General features: G+C 45.0%; 1 protein-coding gene and 1 long non-coding RNA gene across 2 annotated transcripts in view; one reads left to right on the forward strand and one right to left on the reverse strand.

Annotated features, from left to right (window-relative positions):
- The window catches only part of LOC119978138, a 106392-nt gene that overhangs the window by 46274 nt on the left and 43220 nt on the right, over nucleotides 1-16898 (forward strand). The gene's annotated exons all lie outside the window — the stretch shown is intronic.
- Nucleotides 1-16898, reverse strand: part of LOC119978137 (protein FAM107B-like) — an 81207-nt gene that overhangs the window by 20972 nt on the left and 43337 nt on the right. Inside the window, exon 3 of the mRNA XM_038819563.1 lies at nucleotides 3808-3967. Within this exon, the coding sequence (XP_038675491.1) occupies nucleotides 3808-3967 (160 nt within the window). The remainder of the gene's footprint in view (nucleotides 1-3807; nucleotides 3968-16898) is intronic.

The following is a 16898-nucleotide window of genomic DNA, read 5'->3' on the forward strand; positions in this document are numbered from 1 at the left end:
AACAAGATGAAATGACTGACATTAAACTTGAAAAAAAGTTTCAAAAATTTACAAAACGAAGTTAAGAAGGAAGAGAAATTAATGAGACAATTGGAGAATAAGGTGAACTCCATGAGAGAGCAACTAGAAAAATAGAATAGCCCAGTGAGGAATTGAATTGGGAGAATAAGAGCTTGAAGAATTAAGCTTGACAATGAAAAATTAACTGAAGGAGGTGAAATTGACAGCAGAGTCAGTAATTCAGACAGAGAAAGAAACTGAACTTACGTGCCAGAACAAGAATGCTGAAATGATCACGTGGATGGAAAAGGACAAGAACCAATATAATAAAGTGGTTGATGAAAAAGATGCTGAATTAAAATGCTGGGAAGAGAATAAAGTTTATCACATGTCCTAATCATTATAAACAGAGAACTGCAACCATTTCTTCACACGTGGCAGACCAAGATTGTGAGAAAAACGGGCAAGACCATATTTGGAATTATAACATAGTTAAAGCTTACTAATAAAAGTATTCATGTTTAAGAACACAAGTCTCAATATAGCATCAATGAGTCGTTGGCACTGCAACAATAAAAACAAGAACATATTAATAATCATATGAAACCACGGTAGTGGATCAAGTTGTATCCCCAGAATCATTGTTTCGGAGACCAGACTCCTGCCGTACCAAGTAGACATGCAGGGAAGATTATTCGTAAAAAGTTGGATCACTTGAGGAACAGAGTCACTCCAGCAGTCTGTGTTGCCACCAGGAAATGTTTCCCTTAAACGGCAAAGTACCCGATCGACCTGCAATAGGCATAACTGATGTCTCCATGGAAGCATGCCGCAATGAACTGCCTGTGCCAGAAGAGTTACCGGTTTTTGCAGTTGCTGTTAATGTTGATCCTGTGGCAGCATCTCAGTCTACAGAATTAAGCTGCTCCAGAAGATACAGAAAAACCCGTCCAAAGACTCAATTTATGATTGTCCAACTCATGTACATAATGGTTAGTTAGAGTTTAGGACTGAGTAACGTAGTTTCTGAAGATTGTATAAAAGAGTAAAGGAGGGAGGGGTGATGTGATGTGTGGTGATTGTCCCTTTAAGAGCAACACAGCAGAGTAGGACGTCACCTGACTTGGAAGACCAATTGGGTGCCGAGTAGGTGATCATCTCAAGGGGTGGAGTCCTCTCTTAGGCAGTAGACATATAGGGGACTAGGTGCAGCCATGTGGCTGCTGTACTGCTGTCAGTTCTTCTTATTGATAAATCTGTTTGTATTTCTAATGAAGTCTGTAAAAGTGCATCATTAAAGCAGAAGAGAATCAGGCCTGATCATACTTGTTGTGGTCCAATCTTTCAGGTCTAATGATGGATGGCTAAACTGGAGTCTGCCAAATACACTCAAGTCTAATCACTGGGGTTTGAGAGTGAAGACCCCATATCCGAAGCGTATCACCTCTCAAATCAATTAGCATCTTTCTTGGAATTCACAGTGACAATCTTTAAATAGACACTTCTTGACTGTAGTTTGGCTTTATCTAAACCCTGACACATGAAATGATCCAAGTGCTTTACAAGCCAGAGAAGATATTAGGCAAACTGACTAAAAGATGGTCAGGTCAGGGCACCTAGATTGCTGAAGCAATGGGCATCAGTGGAGGAGTCAAGGGAGGGGGAAGGTTGCACAAGGTATCAAAGTCAGAAAATAAAGTTCTGGGGGCTTTGAAGGGCTGGAAGATGTTAGTGGTCGAGAGAACAGGATTAATTGTCTCATGAAGAGAATTAAACGTGAGGATGACAATTTTAAATTGCAAGCCTATTGGGGGGCAGGGGACAATTGTGCATCTTTGAGGACAGGGTGCTACGTGAGCTGAGATAAGGAGAATAGTATTGAATGAGCTGAAATTTACATTGTTGGAGAATGGAAGGCTGACCAGGAGAGTATTAGAATAGTTGAGTCTGGAAGTGACATGGATGAAAGTTTGAGCAGCAAATGGACAGAGGAAGAGCAAATGTGGACAATGTTCCAGAAGTGGAAGTAAGCAATATTTGTAAAGGGAGAGGATATATTATATTGGACAGACACAAGCAATTTGACTGAACAGTTTATGCAATGTTTATTCTCTGTATGTGCAGATTAGGTGGAATGGCCATGCTAAAAAAAAAAATCCCTTTAGTGTCCAGGGATGTGGAAGTTAGGTGGTATTACAGGGCTAGACTGGGGGAGTGAGCCTGAGTACGGTGCTCTTTCAGAGGGTTGGGGCAGACTTGGTGGACCGAATGGTCACCTTCTGCACTGTAGGGATTCTATGGTACACTGTCCAACTTTGTGTCACCAAACATTTAGGAAATTATATTTCTGTCTCTGGAATCCAAATTGTTAAAACGAGTTGTTAGGAAGAGAGGTCCCAGCAGTGAACCCCCCCCCCCCCCCCACTCTCCCCCCCCCCCCAGGCCTTAATCCTTAGCTCTTCACTTTAGTCGTGTATTTACTGTGCAAAAGCTTACTGTAGGCTTTTTGATAACCCAAATATGCTACATCTACTGTGTTACCCTCACTGACGTTTTCTGATACTCCTTCAAAGAATTCAATAAGATTGGTTAAGCATGGACAATAATATTAGGCCCTGGGAGGTGTCAAAACAAGGCCAATGGTCCCCCACATCAAAAGGTGAAAGTGAAATTGGATAGACCATGCATTGCGAAATTCACGGATCAACATTACACTGTAAGCTTTCACATGGAGCCCACAAGGAAAGAGAAAGCAAGGTACACCAAGGAACACATGGAGGCGGGATACAGAAAAGGAGATGAGAGCCGAGGGCTATGCATGGCAACAACTGCAGAGTTTGGCCCAAGACACGACTAGATGGAGAGAATTTGTCCATGGCCTATGCTCTGTCGAGGAGTGAAAAGGCTAAGAAGAAGCATGCCCTTTCCTTTTGAAATCTTTGTGTTTCCAATTTGAGGATGTGTTTCTATTTCAACTTTTGAATAAGTATTCTATTATCTTTGCTACCACTGACCTTACCTAATTGGTCTATAGTTCCCTGGACTTGTCCCACTCCCTCTTTAAAAATAGGGTTAGAATTAGCTATCTACCAGTCCCTTGTGCTATTCATTTTTTCTGATTAATTGTTATATGTGACCATGCCTCTGATTTTCTTCTGTAACTTCTGTTAATATATGTGGACGCCATCCCTCCAGACCAGAGCTTTTATTCTGCTCTACGTTTGATTATTTTATCAATTATTGTCCTCCTTTCTAACTCTTTTTGTTGATTTCTTCTAACATCATGTCCACTGTTAGTCTCCCTAATGGTGGGGTGGTCTGGAGGATAAGAGGGGTGGCCGGATGTAGTCAGGAAGTCCAGTGAGGAGTCAGGGAGGCAGTAGTTAGAACTGGTTTAAATCATGTTATCCTATCCTGGGGAACTATTCCGATAAATAAATCGGAACCATCCGATGTCTCCCAACTCAGAGTTTCGCAGGACTCCTGATGCAGGGAATTGCCCAACACAAGTGGAACCTTTCCAGGAGATTCTATGGAGTCCTGTTGTTGGGATTTTGGGGGTGTCCCCCAGCACATCTTTAGGTGTACGACCCCCAGGAGACCAGTAGATCTGGGATAAGGTTGTGATAAGTCTGGTTTAATCTGTAACAATGACCGGAGAAGGAGATGAAGTCAATGTTAATTGTATAGAATTTGTGGCAATGGCACTGCTAGCTCTGATTAACTGGGGACGGGTAACTTTACACCAAAAGTAAAGTTTACAACTTCTATGAGGAGGTTTGTTTTGAAAATCATTCTACTGCTCACCTTTTGTGGCTGAACACTAATTCACGATGGAGTTCGAGATAACTCTTAGAATCTTTCACAGGATTATTCAACTTTTTGGGTCGAATGAGCTCAGTATTGCCATCTGGCTGAGTTACATCAGCTTTCTTTAACACCTCCTCGTTACCAGCCCAGGCATATCCTGCAATAGAAAAACAATTTTATGCAGACATAAAAAGCATTTAAAATTGAACATTGGCTGTTTTGTATATTTTGCTAAAATCATTAACAATGATGGAAGTCTGAACAGGAATTATCATGAAACTGTTACAGTTTGTGTATAAATATTAGGCGGGATTTACAGGTTGTTTATGCTGCTGGGAAATTCCGGTCCTACACCAGGGCACGGGTTTCCCAGTGACCAGGGGTGCTGTCAATGGCAAATCCCGATGACAACGGTGGGACCGGTAGATCCTGCTGGTGGGCTGCCTCCACTTCCAAAAAACACTTGGCGGGGTAGTCACTAAATCCTGCCCATTATTTTATCAGAATTAGTTTGAGTGGACCAATAAATATGGTTAACATCAGATGAGGAGGGGGTCAAATGGCTCCCATCACTCCCATTAGCACAGGGCTAAATCGCTGGCTTTGAAAGCAGACCAAGCAAGCCAGCAGCACGGTTCGATTCCTGTAACAGTCTCCCCGAACAGGTGCCGGAATGTGGTGACTAGGGGCTTTTCACAGTAACTTCATTTGAAGCCTACTCGTGACAATAAGTGATTTTCATTTTTCATTCCTCATTTGACTGCAGCAAGTTTTTTGTTTGAGAAGGGTATACTTTGCAATTCAATGAGTACTTAACTTCTCACATGAAGAGATCATTAAATAATCAATTGACCAGGTTTTCTAGAGTTTAACAAAGAAAAATCTGATCTAAGTTAAATAATAAACTGCACCCCTTTCTCTCTCACACACACAAATACAAAGACAGAGTTGTGGAGGATAGGCTGGCCAATTGAGAGTTCATTAAAAATCAAAAAGGAATGTACAGTTTGTAGTCTGGTGATTCAGCCGACTTCCGATTTTCCTTTGATTGTCCCAATGTTTCTGACTCGAAGGTGGAGCCCACTGATTTGATTGTTCTTCTGGAGATGGGTTGAATCTCTTTTAAGCCATCTCACTTTGCAGCAGAAGTGTCCCTGGAGGCCCACAGTCAACCAACAGGAATCAAAGCTTTCCAGGTGAATTGGACATTCTGAATTCTCCCTCAGTGTACCTGAACAGGCACTGGAATGTGGCAACTAGGGGCTTTTCACAGTAATTTCATTGCAGTGTTAATGTCAGCCTACTTGTGACAATACAGATTCTTATTATTAGCTGGGCTGACAGGAGGGACCACACGTGGGACTTCTCTCTAAGCTACTTGTCCTCAGTTCCACTGAGAAAACAGGTGCTTATAATATGCAAAGTGTTAGCTTGTCATGTGACCTTCCTTTTCCAACTGCCAAGGGAATCCAAGATGTGGAGATGCTAGCGTTGGACTGGGGTGAGCACAGTAAGAAGTCTTACAACACCAGGTTAAAGTTCAACATGTTTGTTTCAAACACTAGCTTTCGGAGCGCTGCTCCTTCCTCAGGTGAATGAATCCAAATAAGGCCATTGTTCATGCAAGGCAAGGGTCACTTGATTAACTCATATCTGGAATTCTATCTTAGTCAGGATCCCATTGTCCAAGTGATGAGTGTTAATGGTCCATCTCCAATAGTTGAATACGTAAGGTAATTGCCAAAGGTGCCTTGTTTTTTTAAAATTTAGAGTACCCAATTATTATTTTTCCAATTAAGGGGCAATTTAGCGTGGCCAATTCACCTAATCTGCACATCTTTGGGTTGTGGGGCTGAAACCCACGCAGGCACGGGGAGAATGTTCAAACTCCACACGGACAGTGACCCAGGGCCGGGATTCAAACCCGGGTCCTCAGCGCCGTAGGCAGCAATGCTAACCACTGTGCCACCGTGCCGCCCTCAAAGGTGCCTTGTTAATGAGACAGGAATTGTGAGTTCATTACACATCCCTAAAATCATTGTCTTTGATGGGTTTTTCAGACAGAATGTTTCCATTCCACTGAATTGGAATGTGGAACATATAGTAATTCAAATTGGGCTAGTCATCATTGACTGTGATCTCAAGTCACCCTTAATCTGTGTGCTTTTAAAAAAAGTTTGTTTTTAAAATTTTAATTTGTTTCCAGCCGGTGGATTAAAAATCATGATTTGACATAAAGCACCTCTTAGTGACAATATTTAAAATGAAAATTCTTTTACTGATTTTGTTATGGAAGGAATTAATAAACATTAAACATTATCTAACCAAAGAGTTTCAGAAGTGGAATATTTATGAGAACATTTTGAGCAAATTTACAAAGAAAAATGCATCACTTAAAGAGAGAAGAATTGACACAGCCCACTAATTCATGAAAGGTCCTTTAAATGCTAAAACCAAATTATTTTTTTGATGGTGGGAGTTGAGGGTTAAATCATGGTAGGGGGCACCAAGAGAACAAGCCTGCTCTTTTTCAAACAGCAGCATAGAGTATTTGCTTTCCACTTGAACAAAAACAAGTGACCTCACTCCAAAAGATGTCACCTTACCATGCTGACAGCATTGGGGAGTCATCCTAAGTTAATATAATAATAATAATATTATAGTTGCTTATTGTCACAAGTAGGCTTCAATGAAGTTACTGTGGAAAGCCCCTAGTCGCCACATTCCGTTGCCAGGGAGATCAGTAAGCCTGTAAGATACATACTCAATTCTCTCATAATGTATTCACCAATACTGTCATGATGAAGACATAGCATTCAACCCACACAAAGAAGGATTGACATATGGAAAGCAAAGAAGTTGCAGGTGCTGGAAATCTGAAACAGTGAATGAATATTCTGGATACACGTAGCAGGTCAGGCAACATCTGTACAAGAAAGTTATCATTTCAGCAGTGGACGTATTGTCCAAACTGAAAGATATTACCGATGATTGGCATTTAAGGAGAGCCAGAACAATGGAGGGGGAAAGCAACACACACATGGATATACAAATGTTCCCGAATATTGGCCGGTAGCAGGTGGTAAACGCGGTGTCAGCAACTCTCTCCGCCATATTGTTCTGGACATAGAGAAAAAAAAGCGGGTCCCATGACATCATGCTGGCTGGGTGGGCTCTGATTAACCCTGTACCACTAACAACTTAATTATTTGAAGATCAATGTACCTTTTTAAAAGACCCCCCCAGTGCACAAAAGTCCACTTGTAACTGTTTCTGCGCCCACCCCCCTCCCGCCCTGCCCCTGCCACCAGCATATAACCTCTTCCTGGCACTGTCATAACCTCGCCCCCTGAACGATGTACTCACCCTCTGGGAGGTTTGCTCACCAGGTGCACGCCTTGAGAAAACAGTTAGATTTCACCCTGATCTTCCCTCATGCCGACGCTGATGTACATCAATTGGATGCTAGACACGATGAAGATCCAAACTGTGGCTTTAATCAGCTAGTTGTTAGCCCAGTGGTCGACTACAGAAAAAGACCAACTGTCGGGAAACCTGGGTACTTATACCCCGCCTCGGAGGTGGGGTCTACTAGCCGCTCGACCAATTGGTCACATGACTAGTCCCAGCCAATCAGACGAGAGGCACATGACCAGCCAGAGCCAATGGGAAACCAATGGCAGTGCTCCCACTCATATCACCACAGACGCAAATGGACTTTCTTAAAGGGATGATTCAGATGTAGAGGCCTGATAATGATTTAGAAAAAAAAAAATTTAGAATATCCAATTTTTTTTTTCCCAATTAAGGGCAATTTAGCACAGCCACTACACCTACCCTGCACATCTTTGGGTGTGGGGGTGCGAACCATGCACACACGGCGAGAATATGTAAACTCCACACAGTTAGTGTCCCAGGGCCAGGATTGAACCTGGGTCCTCGGTGTTGTGAGGCAGTAGTGCTAACCACTGCGCCACCATGCTGTCCTGGAGATTGATAGTGATACACCAATGTATGGATATAATGTTCCGGATGTTGAACGTTCGGGAACTCATTATGAAACTGGGGGTGGGGTGGGGACAATCACGTCACACTTTTCTGCTGACGTCAAATGCACTTTGGACATCTCTCAGGATTTTCCACTCCCAATGCCAAACCCACCCGCCAAAAACAGGAGTGGACAATCCTGGCCAATGACTTAAAAATGCCATAATGCTGAACAGGAAATGGTTGAATGGTACAAATGATATTAACAAAGAAAATAGTAAGTATAATGAGAAAAACAAAATAAACAAACAAGACCCAGCATGTGTATAAATGCTTTAGGGATTTGGGAGGTAGGCAGGTTAATTTCAACTTCATTAACCCCACCTCACTTAGCTAGTATGTCTGTTTTCTCTCCTTCCTCTCATCCTGTAACTTTTTAAATGATGTCCTTTGGCTGTACCCTAGTGCCAAAACCTGAAATGTTAACTTCTCTCTTAGTCATAGAGTCATAGAGTTTTACAGCACAGCAAAAGACCCTTCGGCCCATCGTGGCTGTGCCGGCCATCAAGCACCTTCTAATCCCATTTGCCAGAATTTGTTCCATGGCATTGCATGTTACGGTGTTTCATGTGCTCATCGAAATGCGTTTTAAATGCTGTGCCTTTCCACAGGCACCGTCTGATCTTTTGAGTGTTTCCAGTATTTTTCATTTTTGTTCAAATATAAGAGGGGCTGGATTCTCCGTCGGCGGAATGCGCTGTTTTGCTGACAGCCTGGGGGTTTCCCGACACCATGGGGCTGCCCCACAATGGGAAACCCCATTGACCAGCCGGCGTAATGGAGTATCCCGCCGGCGGGGTGAAACAGAAATGTGGCGCGGCGGGACGGAGAATCCAGCCCGAGATTTTTGTTTGGGAAGAGTAATAAAGTGTACCTTCACAATATTTTCTTTCACGAATTGTTGACTTTTGTGTGTGTTACAGCTGCTGAGCAAAACCAAACAGAACTGGAATTGCTCCTCAGAGGTATTGGCAGGGGTCAAATTGGACTGTGGAGAATCTGTATTGTTCACCTAACACTAGAAAATGGGCTCTAAAATTCACACATTGAATGTGCTCAAGACTGAAGTTTATAGATTTTTGATTTATCAGGGTATCCAGGGACATGGGGATTTGGAAGGAAAATGAAGTTGAGCGAGACCAGCCATGATGGTACTGAATGGTAGTGCAGGTTTGACAAGCTGCTGCTCTTATTCCCAACAATATTATAGGAATAACACAGAATGGCAGCCTGGAGTGTTATTTAACAGGATCATGAACTGCTTAACAAGTTAGTCGATAAATTATTTATTTTGCTTGTGGCACAAATGTATATGTTTTTGTAGCTTTTTAATAATAACTGATTTAATAATCACTTATTGTCACAAGTACGCTTCAATTCAGTTACTGTGAAAAGCCCCCAGTCGCCACATTCCGGCGCCTGTTCGGGGAGGCTGGTATGGGCTTTCCTATGCATGTTATTGCTCGTTCTGGGTGAGTGTGCTTAACACTCAATTTGGCTCTGTTTCTTTACTTAGCTCTGGAGTCGCCAGGTATCATTAAGATACCGCCACAAGTTTCAAGGTTAAGTTCAAAGCAATAAAACCATACACCAATTAGTAAGTTCAAACAACTGAGTTTATTACAATACAATTATAATCCTACCCATGCACACGCTAAGAGGATTAAATTATTCCTACCGCTAAATAAACCAATACTTATCTCGAAGGAACTGCCGGATCAGGGGACAAGGCCTCTTGCTCTGCTCTGGTCTGCAGACTTCAGGTTGGTATGGGTTAAAAAGGGGTCAGGAGTGTCTATCGCTGGTAGCGATCGTTGTGAGACACTTACTTGCTGGTGGCTGCTGTCCCAAACCTCTCCTCTCTCTCGTTCAAGGGCTTCTTGGCAAAAGCTGGTTGAGATGCTGGTCCAGAGAGGAGGGCTGGTTTAAGAAGAGAGGAGGGCTGGACAAGAAGAATGAACTAAGTGTGGGACCTGTCTTTTATAGGTCCCAGGGATCCGCGCCCCTTTGGGCGGACCCCTTTACCTGCTCGGAATCGATTGGGTCTCTTCCCAATCGATATGTTTGAATCCCCCCAATACTGAGGCTGTTCCTTGGCTACTGGGTGGGCTTTTAGGTGCTTTGTTTTCGGACCCCGCTGGTGCCGGGGTGTCTGGTTTCCCATACACTTACTTCCCCATTTGTGTCCATTGTCCCTGGGATCATTCCATTACTATGTTAACTATCCTGGAGATTGCCTCATTAGTATGCGGAATGTTCGTTTCGGTGCTGTCTGCTCTCTTAGCAGACAGAATCCACATTTGCTTGGTGCAGCCTGCTAGTGCTGCAAACATTGTCCCTTTTAACCTGTATGCTTTGCGTTCCTCCATTTTGTATTTAGGGAATGGCCAACTTTGGTGGCTACACTCCCTCCTTGTGATCCTCATGAGAAATCATGAAGGATCACCCAAGTACGGTGTATTTGGGTCACCTGACCTCAGCGAGTTCCATGGCTTCTATCCTTTCCTCAACTATGGCAAAAAAAAATTTAACTAACAATTTCTGATTGGCGCTATGTCAAAGGGGACCTGCATTACCAATTGGAATCGGGAACCTCTAACTATCTCAATAAACTACTCTCATCTCATATTTAAACATTCTACAACATTGTAAACCCTTACTCATTCATACAACAGCATCTTTACATTTCATCTTCTGACTCGGCAGTCGAGCACAGAACATTATAATACATCCACAAAAGTCTTTATTTACAGATCGTATCAAAATTAAATCCTTTATTACACATCAAGGGGTTGGGGGGATTGGTGGAATCCGAAAATAGGGGATTGTACTCTGTACACTGTTGAGGCATGGGAGCGGTGGGCTCTCCTTCTCCATTTCCTCATCCTGAGGGTCTGGACTATAATACATAGGACTGCAATCACCAAAAGTGATTCTATTACATACGACAAGGAGTACCATGTCAGAACTTTGGTACACCAGGTCAGGGTACTGTTACCATTGACTGGGCTGGGGGTGGTAGCCAACGTTGTACTGTGGGAAAGGGGGTCCGCGTCCACGCGCAACCACACAGATGCCACAATAGCTAAAAACATAGCAATTGGAGTGCTCTTCATCTTCTCTGTCTCTTCTCTTCTTTTCTCTTTTTCTTTTTTCCTGGGATCTTGCTGTGCTGTTGCTTCGGTTCCTTTCCGAACGTCCGAAAGCTAAGGGATCAAGCATATTATCTGTCAGTGTTCAGCTTAATATCTTGACTTTAAGTATATCTGTCCTCTTGTTCCAATTTTCCCTTTATGATGGTTACCTCCATGTGACTCCCTCATTTTTTTTTTTCAAAAGCGGATTTAGGACCAGACATATACTTATCTACTAAACCAGTGCGAGCCGTCTCGCCGAGTGTTGCAATTTACCATCCCCAAAATGTTCCTGGATGTAAATAGCATATGGAGTGGCGGCCGAAGGGCTACCTTAAACAAAATGAAACCAAGCTTTAGAAATGAAAAGTCGAATGAGTTGCGTGTGAGCCGCGACGGGTAAGAATTGAATGGGATCCCCGGGTAGGGCGTGCTGTGCTGTACCCGAGCTTAGCTGACCAAAGGGGTGGTCCTCAGACAGGCGGGTCCCCAATGCCGTTTCTCCACTGCCTGAGCAACCTGAAATGAATGGGCAAGAATGTAGTCATAGTGGAATTGCAGCCTCTATTACCGGAATAGAGGGGCACCTAAAAAAAGGGAGGAGCCAAGATGCTCCTAGTGAAACGTTGAGCTGGGCTCCAGACATTTCAGCTGAGTCAAGTTCTCAGAAATATCTGTGGACAAACTAACATGCATGTGAGGTGGTCACAAGCTTTTCGGCTGAAAAGCAAGTGGCCAATCTCCAAATCAAACATTTAACAAACATACAAACAAACATAAGTGCAGGTTCCATCAGAAAGGACAGCGCTTCGCTCAAGCGGTTCCTCTTTTTACATCATCTGGACAACTCACTTCTCTTCATTCTCTGCGAACAGGGTCGCAAAGGGGTTGCCGTGTCGTGAGTCAGACATCAAGTCGTCCTCTTCTCCCGGATCCCATACCCTTGTATGGATCAGGCATGCAATTTTCGCATTGTGTGACCGGGGGTCACTCTCATCGTTGCGGACAAGTCTCCAAGAATTGTCCCTGTGCCAAATCGTGGGGTCTAAAATTGAAGGAGCGTTGTCGGGGTCGTCAGTGTTGGGTGGTGGGTTTGGGTGTGGGTCTGGATTATTAATATAGGTGATCTCCATGGGGTCACTGGAGTCGGGGTCGAAGTCGGTGGAGTGGGGGCTGTAGGGTGGAGTGCTGTGGCTGTCCTCAGTCTCACAGTCACTGTCACTGTCTCTGCTGTGGCAGCTTGTGGGCGTTCCGGGGCATGGTCTGGAGTCAGTGGGCGGAGTCGAGGTCGAGTCCGATGAGGAACTGGTCTGTGAGGGGGAGGGTGGAAATATGTCTCTTGTGGACGGAGCGAGGTGTTCTGCTGCGTCTAGCAGGACATGGTGCGAGTGGTTGGACTGTGTTCCATAAGCCTTTAATTGGTTAATGTGGAACCACGCAGTCTTACCGTTGGGGTACTTTATCCTATATACCGAGGGGCTGATTTTGTCCGAAATTGAGTACGGGCCGGAAAATTTTGGTGCCAAAAACGTGCTGGGGTTATAAACAGATAGCATAACCTGTTGCCCAACCTGAAATTCTGTGATATGGACATTTTTGTTGAAACAGGCCCTGCTCTGTTTCCTCCTTTTACCCGATTTTACTGCGGCTGCTAACTGAGCAGACCTTACAGTCTCAACTAGTTGTTTAACTGCTTTCTCGTGTGTGAGGGCCGTCACTTCTGGGCTGGTCATGTCGAGTCCTAAAAGGAATTCTGATCCTTTCATAGGGCGTCCGGTCATGAGTGTGTGTGGGGTGAAACCTGTAGATGATGAAACAGTATTTCGTATGAACATTAGTGCGAATGGGAGCACTGAATCCCAAGTCGAATTGTTCTCCTGTACCATCTTCCTAAGGGTCGATTTTAGAGTCCGATTCATGCGTTCTACTATCCCGCTTGACTGGGGGTGATACGCAATGTGAAAGTTCTGTTTTATTCCGAATATGGTCAGGACGTTCTTCATGACCCGTCCTGTAAAATGAGATCCCTGATCTGATTCTATACTTCTGGGGAGTCCCCATCTCGTAAAGATGTGGTGGGTCAGGATCTTTGCAGCTGTCTTTGCTGTGTTGGTGCGTGAAGGGAATGCCTCTACCCATTTGGTCAAGGTGTCTATGACCACCAGAACATATTTATAGCCATTCCTGCAAGGGGGCAATGGACCTATGAAATCGATCTGGAGGTTTGTCCAGGAGCCATTAACGGGGCGAGTGTGGCTGTGTTGTGCCTTCTTTGAATACCTCTCCGGGTTATTCTGTGCACAAATTAAACAGTTCTCTATGTAGTGGGTAACATCTTGTCTTAAGTTGGGCCACCAACAGAGTTGTCTAAGGTGTGTTGTGGTAGGGTCGATCCCTTGGTGTCCATGACTATCATGGAATAAGGCAATCATTTGATTTCTGTCCTGTTCAGGAACCACATACAATTTATCTTTTATGATCACACCCTCATGTGTGGTCAAAGCGTGTTTGAATCTATCGTACTGGGCCACAAAGTTTCCTTTAAAAATCTCCAGGAGATTTTCGTCCTGCTTCTGTGCCTGTACTAAATCTTCTATCTCTGTCTGTGAGACCTGAACTGAACTCACAGGGGCGCTAGCTGGTGCGCTAGCTGGGGGTGTCCAAAAGTGACCTCGCCTGGAACCTGCTTTAACCAGTGCGTCGGCTTTTACCTTTCCAGGGAGGGATGCCCTATGGTGACTTCTAACTTTAATAATACCATATGTCCTATCCTTTGCATTCTCTAGGATATGGCAGAGTAATGGGGCTGATGGAAGGGGCTTCCCGTCTGCGGAGACAAAACCTCTTGTCCTCCACAGGGGTAGAAAATCTGTCAGGATGTTACAAACATATAAACTGTCCGAGTATATATCTGCGGGGCTGGGGAACGAATCTTGGTGGACCACTATGTATGCAATGGCCGTGAGCTCTGCTGCCTGCGCGCCTAAGTGACCTGGTAGTTTTGGAGATATCTCCTCTAAAGCACGTCCCTGCGCATCTTCCACATAAATCCCACATCCAGTGATGCATTCTCCATCTAAAACTGTGGATGAACCGTCCACATATATTTTCAATGGGGCACACGTGTCTGTGTGCTGGGGGCTCTGGCTTGAATTCCCTATCTTCCTGGGGGGGCGTCTTGGCAATGAATGGTCCTGTGTTGTGTAGTGGTGCTACTATCTCGCATTCATGGGGTTGTCCTGGATACTGTAGGTTGTCTGCTAAAAATGTGTGTGTTTTGGTCTGTTTAACTGTTATGTCCCGTCCTTGTAACAGTAGTGTCCACCTAGCTGCTCTTATCTGGCTCACTGAACCGTCCTTCAGTCGACCGTCTAAAAGTAACTGTGTGGGGGTGTGCTCGGTCAAAATGGTGATGGGATTGAGTCCGGTAATGTACGAGAAGTACTGAACTGCCCAAAATACTGCTAATAGGTGCCTCTCGCAGGCTTAAAATCCTTGTTCTACGGGGTCTAAAAGTCTGGAGGCATAAGCCACCGGTCGTAGCTGCTTGTGCTGTTCCTGAAGGAGCACGGTCGAGAGGGTCAGATCGGTGCTAGCTACCTCTATTGCATAGGGGGAGAGTTGGTCTGGATCTTGTAGCGCGGGTGCTGCGCTGAGGGCTTTCTTCAACTCTTCCACAGCCTCTGTATGCTTTCTTAAGGAGGTCTGAGAGTGGGGCTGCCTTGGTCGCAAAACCATCAATATGGTTCCGACAATACCCAACCAGTCCTAAAAACGACCGGAGGGCTGAAACATTCTGGGGAAGGGGCAATTTGACGATCGAGTCAATTCTTTTGAACTCTATCTCGCGTTTGCCGTGTGTGATGACCGTACCCAAATACATCACTTGATTCTCCAATATCTGGGCCTTTCTGGGGTTAACTTTACATCCAATGTCTTGTAAAATTTCCAGGAGCTCGGCCAGAAGCATGATGTGCTCTGCCTTGGTGTCTGTCTGCAGTAATAGGTTGTCCACATACTGTACCAGACATTCGGGTCGGGAAAATTTTGCTAATCCATTTGCCAGCTGTCGGTGGAAAATGGAGGGTGAATTGTGGAATCCTTGTGGGAGGCATGTCCACGTATACTGCTGTCCTTTAAATGTGAAGGCAAATTTGTACTGGCACGCCTTTGCCAATGGGATTGACCAGAAGCCGTTGCTAATGTCCAATACCGTGAAATATTTGGAGTGGAGTCCCTGTTTGAGCATGGTCTCGGGACTTGTTGCTACAATGGGGGCTACTGCTGGGGTTACTTTGTTGAGTTCCCGATAATCAATGGTCAGACACCATGATCCGTCGGGCTTCCTCACTGGCCAAATAGGTGCATTATTAGTTGAGGCTACTGTCCTAAGTACACCCTGCTCTAATAAGCTCTCTATAACTTTTCCAATTTCTCCCTCTGCTTCTAGGGGAAATCGGTACTGTCTCTGTGGTCTCGGGTCAGGTCCAGTAACTTGAACTTGTCCAGTCATTCTGCCGCAGTCGTGCCAGTGACTGGCAAATGCTGTCCTGTGTCTGTTCAAAACTGCCCTAACCTGTTTGTCCGTGCTAAGCGTGGTCGGGTCAAAACAATAGTCGCCTACTGCGCTAATCTTGTTTACATACTCTCCTACTGTGAGAGTTGCGGGTGCTCTGTCAGATTTTGCCATTCTCCAGACACATTGATTGACTGGATCGAACGACAGGCTGTGGGCATTCATAAAGTCAATGCCCAGTACGTGTTCTGCTGTGTGGGGCAGATTAACTAAAACAACGGGGTGTCTGGTGGAGATGTTCCCTAGTTGGATGCATACAGGGGCTGTAATGTTTCCCTGCTGTGAGTGACCTGTAAATCCGTTGAGTGTAACTGAAGCTCTAGTGGGCCACATGTCTGCCTGTGCTGTAGTGGAGGAATTAATGGTAGTGCGGGACCCTCCTGTGTCCCAAAGTAATTCTATGGGCTTCCCTCTAATTTTTGCTGTGACCACCGGTCTTCCGGATCGGTCCCAGAGGGTGTCACAGACCCAAGTGGGGGAGCCTGAACACCGTCAGTCCGTTCCGTCCACATTGGTCTCTCCTGACTGCGTCTCTATACTGTGTATTGGCTTTGCCTTGTTCCTGGTCAGAGTGCCTGTCTGCTGGCCTCTCTGAGATTTCTGCGGGCCGTTGCATTCCCTAGCAAAATGCCTTAACTGTCCGCAGTTATAACATTCCTGCGACTTCTGTGGGGGGCTGTTCTTTCCTTCGTTTACCCATGCGGGGTTTTGGTGCGCTCTTACTGCCTGTATATCTGCTGCAGCCTGAGCTTCTTCTGGGGTCTTTACTTTAACCTTGCCTTGGACGGATTGTTCCCAAGCGCGGGACAATCTTTTCAAAACCCATTTTTCATTATGGGCCTCTTCTAAGGGGTCATAACTGGAGCAGACATTCTGTCCTGCATCTGTGGCATGGGAGATTATTGTGCGGGTCCATTTAACCATATTATCGCGGGTTAAATGTGCGCGGTCTATATCGCCAAAAACGGCAGTGAAATGAATCCACAGCCTTCCTGCGAATGCTGTGGGATGCTCTGTCCTCTTCTGCCTACACTTATTTAGGCCTTCGACTGGGTCTCCTCTATTGTACCCTATCGCGTCTAAAATAGATGTATGCATTTCCTCTAGTCTGCCTCCCCCAACGTTCTGTGGGTCGGGGAGGGCTGCTACAACCGATGAGTCTAAACTCAGAACTGTGAGCTTCACTTGCTCTCGTTCATCCAGGCCGTACATGGTAGCCTGTTGCTTCACTCTTGCGAAAAATTGGTGGGGTCTGCAGTGGGGAGGAACGGGGTGATTTTCTCACACGCGTCCCTTAGTTGTGTTACGGTTAAGGAGGTGATGTAGGTGAC

This window comes from Scyliorhinus canicula, chromosome 15 (genome assembly GCF_902713615.1).
Source record: "Scyliorhinus canicula chromosome 15, sScyCan1.1, whole genome shotgun sequence".
NCBI lineage: Eukaryota > Metazoa > Chordata > Chondrichthyes > Carcharhiniformes > Scyliorhinidae > Scyliorhinus > Scyliorhinus canicula.